The sequence below is a fragment of the Palaemon carinicauda genome, unplaced genomic scaffold (assembly GCF_036898095.1).
Source record: "Palaemon carinicauda isolate YSFRI2023 unplaced genomic scaffold, ASM3689809v2 scaffold137, whole genome shotgun sequence".
NCBI classification, from domain to species: Eukaryota; Metazoa; Arthropoda; class Malacostraca; order Decapoda; family Palaemonidae; genus Palaemon; species Palaemon carinicauda.
In genome coordinates this window covers 270,001-278,298 of record NW_027168893.1, presented here as the reverse complement: position 1 = coordinate 278,298, position 8,298 = coordinate 270,001, and the positions used below count along the sequence as shown (strand labels likewise).

General features: G+C 35.5%; 1 protein-coding gene across 1 annotated transcript in view; it reads left to right on the top strand.

Moving 5' to 3' along the window:
- Window positions 1–596: 596 nt before the first annotated feature.
- Window positions 597–8,298, top strand: part of LOC137635529 (atrial natriuretic peptide receptor 1-like) — a 78,563-nt gene continuing 70,861 nt past the window's right edge. The window contains 1 exon segment of the mRNA XM_068368008.1: window positions 597–668. Coding sequence (XP_068224109.1) covers window positions 640–668 — 29 coding nt within the window. The 5' untranslated portion in view covers window positions 597–639.

Genomic DNA, 8,298 nt, shown 5'->3' with positions numbered 1-8,298 from the left:
AGGGTTCATTATTAATTTTTTTAAGATAGAGAATGTAGAATATTGTTTGTAAGTTCAATTTTGTTACATTTTGCCTAGTGTAGATCTAACCTGAATCCCATGCCTATGATTTCCAGGTAGAAAAGTCAACTCATAGTCAGGTTTCATTTGAAATAAATAACGGATTATCACAAATGTTGTTTTGCTTATTTTATCAAATGATTTATTTTATTTTTTTACAGTACTTCTTCATGTTATCTTTGTTATTTTCAGTTGGATTTGTGTTTGTAGGTCGAATGTTTGTAAGTCAAATGTTTGTATGCCGAATGCTTTCACGTCTAATGTTTGTACATTGAATGTTTGTGCGACGAATGTTTGTAAGTCGAATGTTTGTAAGACAAATGTTTGTAAGTCAAATCTTTGTGCGTCAAATGTTAATCTTTATAGTCTTATTATTAATATAAAATATGCAATTCTTTTAATACTTATCAATGTAAAAAAATCAAATTAGTAATTATTGCAAAATTGTGGAAATCTCATCTATAAATCAAAATCTTTTGTAATTATATGATTTGATTTTAAAGCATATTTACTGTTATTTCTTATTAACAGGTCCGTGGATGTATAGTCACTGGCCTTCTTGGCCTCTTAGTGGTTGCAATGGCTGTAGGGAGCGTCTTCATATACAGGTAAGAGATCAATAGATATAATATTGATTATACAGTAATTATAAAATCGATTAATAAATTACTCAATTGACATATGTTGATGAGATCATGGTGAGGGGTAGATGGAGGTGGTTTGGTCCTGCCCTTCGTTTTCCTCAAGAGAATTTAGTTCAAAAAACATTCAATTGGGTTCCACGAGGCACTAGAAGAGTTGGAAGACCTAGGCTTACATGGCTGAGGTCTATGAAGCGTGAAGTAGGAGATGATGAATGGAGAATTATTGATTTAAAAGCCCAAGATAGGGAAAATAGCCCTCAGAAGAATATTGAGATTTAAATGACAGGACAGGATTAGAAATGAAAACTATGAGACTACTCGAGTGCCATATGTGGATGAGATCATGATGAGAGGGTAGATGGAGATGGTTCTGGGCATGCTATTCGCACTCCCGGAGAGCGTTTAGTTCACCAAACTTTCGCTTGGGCTCCACAAGGCACTAAAAAGAGTTGGAAGAGCCAGGCCTACGTACATGGCTGAGGATTATGAAGCGTGAAGTAGCAGATGATGAATGGAGAAGTATTGATTATAAAAGCTCAAGATAGAGACGACTGGTGAAATCTAACCGAGGCCATTTGCGGTCAATAGGTGTAGGAGGAGGTGATGATGATGATGATGATGAATAACTTAAGTAATTATATTCTTAAGATTTTCGAACACCTTTGCATTGTTTCTTAGTCAGTGGTTTACATAAAAAAAAATAGGTTTATTTCCTCTAGAGGGGTTCAAAAATCTTTGTGTTATTTTCCCAATAATGCAGTTTTTGACATCACTGTGGATGTTCAGTGTTCAAAAATTTGTTTACTATGTTGTGAATCGTTTTTAGCAACAACAATGATGACAACAACAACAACAACAACAACAACAACAACAACAACAACAACAACAACAACAACAACAACAACAACAACAACAATGATAAAAATAAATAAAATAATAAATGATATATAAGAATAATAATAATAATAATAATAATAATAAATAATAATAATAATAATAACAAGAACAGCAACAACAATGATAATAATAAAAATAAAAATAATAAATGATATATAATAATAATAATAATAATAATAATAATAATAATAATAATAATAATAATGATAATAATAATAATAATTGTGACAATTTAAACAAAACGGAAGAAAAGGGGTATAACCTCCACGAAAACTCTAAGGACATTTCACATCAGATTTAACTTCCTAGACTAATTTTGAGAATACTACAACTATGAGAAGTAAGGAGAATTGATACCATAAATTTCCTTTTCTATGGCAATAATGTCACAGGATAGCTTACTGTATATTACTTAAATAAAACAGTATTTATTCTCTAGTCTTGGGTAGTGCCATAGCCTCTGTACTATGGCCTTCCACTGCCTTGGGTTAGAGTTCTCTGGCTTGAGGGTACACTCGGACACACTATTCTATCTTATTTATCTTTCCCATTGTTTTGTTCAATTTTTATAGGTTATATAGGAAATATTTATTTTAATGTTACTGTCTTTAAATATTTTATTTGTCCTTGTTTCCTTTCCTCACTGGGCTATTTTCCTTGTTGGAGCTCTTGACCTTATAGCATTTTGCTTTCCCATCTAGGGTTGTAGCTTAGCAATTAATAATAATAATAATAATAATAATAATAATAATAATAATAATAATAATAATAATAATAATAATAATAATAATAATTAAAATGGTGAAAAGTGTAACAAGAACAATATCATTAATGATAAAACTTTTTGAGTTTTTATTCATACCTGGATATCTTAAAAGGAATTCAAATTATTATAAAACCAGTTTTAAAACTTCACTCAATTTTAAATACTAATTCTGAATATTTCTTTGGCATTAAATGTATTAAATAATACACTCAAAAATGTATGAAAAAATAATTGTTTATTTGCTTTATCTAAGTAGATGTAATGAAAATTCGTATATTTGTTTGAAAGTTTCTACCACAGCATACACAAATTTACTGTTATTGAGTTGTGGAAAATCTAGGTTCTAATAAGTGGACTCAGCCTAAAATACTTAGGGCAACTTGGAGTTTCTTAGCAGCAAACGATATTAGCTTAGATCAACTTAGAGAAGATAGGACTAGATGAAACGTGAGAGAGAGAGAGAGAGAGAGAGAGAGAGAGAGAGAGAGAGAGAACAAAACTAGTTTCAACACTAAGGCAATTTGGATATAGACAGAGGATGGAGCGTTTTGAACTTATTTGATCTACAAACTCGACGACTAAGGGGGACAGTTAATAGAGGCATTCAAAGTTTCTTTAGGGTATAAACAAATGTAGATTACAACAATCTATTCAAGCTTGGCACAAATCAGTCCCAGAGGTAACGAATACAAACTGAAATTGAAAAGATACAACGCCACATCCATCCTCTGTCTATATCCAAATTGCCTTAATGTTGGAACTAGTTGGTACTCTCTCTCTCTCTCTCTCTCTCTCTCTCTCTCCTCTCTCTCTCTCTCTCTCCAGAAGAGCAATTCATAATCGAAGACAGAAAAATATTACGATCAATATGTTCCCTTCATATGAGACATACGAGCAATTTACAACAGTGTGGCCTTCTCATATAAAATTTCCCTCGTTTTCTCTTATGAAAAGAAAATGTAGATTTAATAGAAAACTCTTTTAATGGTTAACTAATTTTTGTTGATTGTACATATTTCTTTTCAAATACATTTATCTTTGATGGTTGGAATATGAACTCACTCTCTCTCTCTCTCTCTCTCTCTCTCTCTCTCTCTCTCTCTCTCTCTGTAGACTAAAATTGAGTGGGTGTAAATTGTGTCCGAAAAATAAGGCCTAAAAGAAAAAAAAAATAACCGTTTTATAGGTTCACAGATTTAAAGGTCGCTCATGAATGGTAGAGGCAAGGGACAGTGACAATGCCCTAGTGACTGACCATATATACTTATGATCAGCACTCAAGGCCCCTATCCACCCAATCTAGGACCAGGGAGGGCAAGGCAATCCCTGTCAATGACTCAGCAGGTAGACCTATAATCTCCCCCCAAACCCGCCATCCTTAGCTCACAAGGATGGTGAGGTTGCAGACACTAACATGAAAATATTAAGCTTGAGCGGGGCTCAAACCCCAGTCCGGCAGATCACAAGGTAAATAATGAATATGAGGAAAAAGCACATATGTAAAATTGCCCTAGTTTCACCCAACGTTTAAAATTGCCCTAGTTTCACCCAACGTTCCGACTTATTATTATTATTATTATTATTTGCTAAGCTACAACCCTAGATGGAAAAGCAAGATGCTATAAACCCAGGGGCTCCAACAGGGAAAATAGCCTAGTGAAGAAAGGAAATAAGGAAATATTGAATATTCAAAGAACAGTAACGTTAAAATAAATATCTCCTATATAAACTATAAAGACTTTAACAAAACAAGAGCAAGAGAAATAAGATAGAATAGTGTGCCCGACTGTACCCTAAAGCAAGAGAACTCTAAACCTAAAACAGTAGAAGACCATGGTACAGAGGCTATGGCACTACCCAAGACTAGAGAACAATGGTTTGATTTTGGAGTGTCCTTCTCCTAGAAGAGCCACTTACGATAGCAAAGAGTCTCTTCTACCCTGGCTAGTACAGTGGTAACGTGTTTGCCTAGCATTCGCCTGGCAAGAGATCGATCCCCGCCCAGGGCCGTGAGTTTAAGCTGTTTATTGGGGACGGCATACTGCTGTGGTAGGGCACCACAGTGGGGGTTTGGGCTTGCCCGGCTGACGTTCTGGTGAGCATCTATTCTGATGGAACTGAAACCAGACACCTTTAAACCTTTAACAAATGTAGATTACAAACAATCTATTCACGCTTAGCACAAATCAGTATTTTGATGAAGAGGTTACACCTGAAAGCATCAAGGAGGAGGGACGGAATCCATTACGGAAATTGTGTATTGGCTGTTTTATTATACCAGTCTGGCTTGCCTTGCTCTTCATCTCTCCAGAGACAGAAGTAAATTGGCTTCTACACTGAACATATACAATGCAGTAGTTAACCCCCTGGGCGAGGAAGAATTGTTTAGTAATTTCAGTGTTGTCAGATGAGATATATATATATATATATATATATAATTTGGCCGACGTTCAGTGATATATTCACATTTTCAATGCTGTAGAATAAAACATAAACAATACTACGAAATTCCATGAAATTATAAATCTTAAAACACTATAAAATATTAAGTTATAACTAAAAATATAGTTAAAAGGGCTAAATTACTCAAAAACACGATAAAAATATATAAAGCACAATTAAAAAGACTATAAACATGCATACAGTGGTCCCCTCCATCCTACTACACTGACTGATTGATTGATTTTGAGTTTTCTGGCATCATGACATCGAAGGTCATTGATGCCGATATAGATAAGGAATCTGAGTTTGTCTGGTGATCTGCGGGACTGTGGTTCGAGTCCCGCTCAGGTTCGATAGTTTATTGTAGTATCTGTAACCTTAACATCTTTGTGAGCTAAGGATGGGGGTTTTGGAAAACCTATAGTTTCTAAATGCTGAGTCATCAGCAACGATTGCTTGACCCCCCCCCTGGTCCTAGCTTGGGTGGAGAGGGGGCTTGCGTGTTGATCATATGTAGATATGGTCAGTTCCGGTAGCTAGGCATTGTCACTCTCCCTTGCCTCTGCCATTCATGAGTGATCTTTAAACTTATAACTTTAAACGGAAGAGTGCTTGAATGTTATCCATAAATTTAAGATTTTGCAAATAAAAATAAAAATAAAAATAAAAATAAGATGGAGAGTAAATTCCATTTTTACATAATTTCAATTCCAATGCTAACAGTCGATGATAAATTACAACTTAAGTGCATTATTACAGACTATGCAACACACTTCCGTAAAATCGACATTTTCATGCACCTATGCAGAGATCATGAACAAGCATTACTACTCTACCTACTTCACCTTTGTATTTGGATGTCCCAACTTTCCAATACCACCCTCACAGTCTCCTACATGCTTTCAGTGTTCTTCCAAAATTATATTTTTATCACCCCATTAATCTTTCACCTATATTTCATACAATAAGATATCTAAAAAACACATAACCTATCTTTTTATTCATATTAACCCTGTTACCAACTCTGGCTTTCCCAATTCGCAGCATTTCAAATCATTAATCTCACTAACTCAAGAATTTGATCATTCCTCTGACTTCCTCATCCTAACTTCATTTCTCATTTGGCAGACTTAGTTTACCCTTTCCCTCTCTAACATTCAATGACTCATTTCTTCTCGAAGTATACCATTCTTCAACTCTTCTTCTATCCATCTATCCACTTCAGCATGTATTGCTCTATCCAGCTACTATCCACTTACTATAAAAATCCTATTCCTTCTCAAATTGAGTCTCAACTTATTTTCCTTCCCAAGTGCTTCCACACTTGTAAACATAAACCATTTACTCTATGACTCATAACCAACTGCAAAACTTTACATTTGTAAAAAATGTCTTTTTCCTTCACCTCTGGGCCTCAAACTCTCTTTAACACCAAAATTATTACCTATATCAACATCTAAACATAGCCTCCCTATCAGTGCCAGAATAAGCTTTTACTAAGGCCGTCATTTTCCCTTACAAGTTATAAGCTTCTCTTTGTCTCAAGGTAGCTGTTAGGTACTAAGAAGCAAATGAAACGTAAGTGGCATTTATTGGACAAGATAAAGAGCTATATACAAACAGTTGAGAGGAACAATGGCACAAAAGTTCAAACAATGTGAGACGTGCGATGGCAAGCTTAAACAGATTTTTCTATTATCAATGCGGGAGAGAGCGAGGGATAACAATGGCAATATCATTACAGTGTATGAAATACACATGCGCTACATCTGGAACGTATTTGTATCCCGAGTTATCTGTAGCTGAGACTTCAACTTAAGAAACTCACACAAGTTTTTGTGGTGAGGTTAAGAAACAGCGAAGGGTTGTGGTGGCCGATGTAGTAACGTCCCTGCCTGGTGAACGCCAGACTGGGGTTCGAGTCCCGCTCAAACTAGATAGTTTCTTTGAACACTACAACCTCACCATCCTTGTGAGCTAAGGATGGGGTGTTTGGGGGGAGCCTATAGGTCTACCTGCTGAGTCATCAGCAGCCATTACCTGGCCCTCCTTGGTCATAGCTTGGGTGGAGAGGGGGCTTGGGCGCTGACCATGTATATATATATATATATATATATGGTCAGTCTCTATGGCATTGTCCTGCTAGCTATGGCAATATCACTGTCCCTTGCCCCTGCCATTTATGAGTGGCCCTTAAAAATAGGAATCAGATTTTAAAGTACAGATCCTGAATCCAACCGGGAAATGTAAAGCAGAGTCGGAATCTATTCTTATAACTTTTCATAGTCGAGTTGGATAAGTCCCAATCTGCAGAAGAGGTTCAAATCCTTTTTCAAGTAGGAACAAATGCCACAAAACCTTCCATACCCAAATTCATAACTAAAATATACATGCATGCACACACACACACACACACACACATATATATATATATATATATATGTGTGTGTGTGTGTGTGTATATATATATGTATATATACATATATATTCATTTATAATATATATATATATACATATATATATATATATATATACATCTACATACATAATTTTACTCTTTAACTAAGCCAACCCTCATTAAAGTGAGTAAACCGTCCCTCCACTCCTCAAGCCAATCATTATGCCACTAAACGCATCATTAGTGTAAGACGACATTCGAAATCCTTCAATCCCATTCAGGGAAATTTACTTATGGTACGTATTGGACGGCTCTCATTCGAAACAAGTGGCTGGAATTAATTAATGGGAAGAGGGATTAGACACAGAACGTCAGAATATTATTGACATTAACTCCACTCTCTCTCTCTCTCTCTCTCTCTCTCTCTCTCTCTCTCTCTCTTTGCGGATGGACTAAAGTCTTTGCGACATCTAAAATCATTGTAACTCTCTCTCTCTCTCTCTCTCTCTCTCTCTCCGCTGATGGATTTAAAAGTCTTTGAGATCCAAAATCATTGTCTCTCTCTCTCTCTCTCTCTCTCTCTCTCTCTCTCTCTCACACAAGGATACTCTGTAATTTATGTAATCTCTACTAACAACATAATTTCTAATCTCAAAATTCAAATCATTTATCATAAACATGATACAACTCTTACCGCTGTTACTATCACTTGCCACATCAAAATTATCTTGGCTACTTTTACAAGCAGAGAGTTTGGAGCGGAATTGAAAAACAGCAAAGATGTTTATTTCTAAACAAAGCACTTCTGCACGTTCGTCATTACACAACAAATAACGGAGTGCCATCATCAATGATCATATTGCCAGAAAACTTCAAGTAATTATTTCATCATCAATATATTTGTAAAAGATGGAAATATTTCAGGTACTGTAATCAAAAGGTCGAGATTCAGGACCAGGATTAAACACGCCCCAGGCTTCCCCCCCCCCACCCCCCACCACCACAAAAAAAAAAAAAAAAATTATAAGACAGTATTGTATTACACGTGACAAGAAAAGTGTTCGATTCCTCAACATAACTGTTAAAGCCTG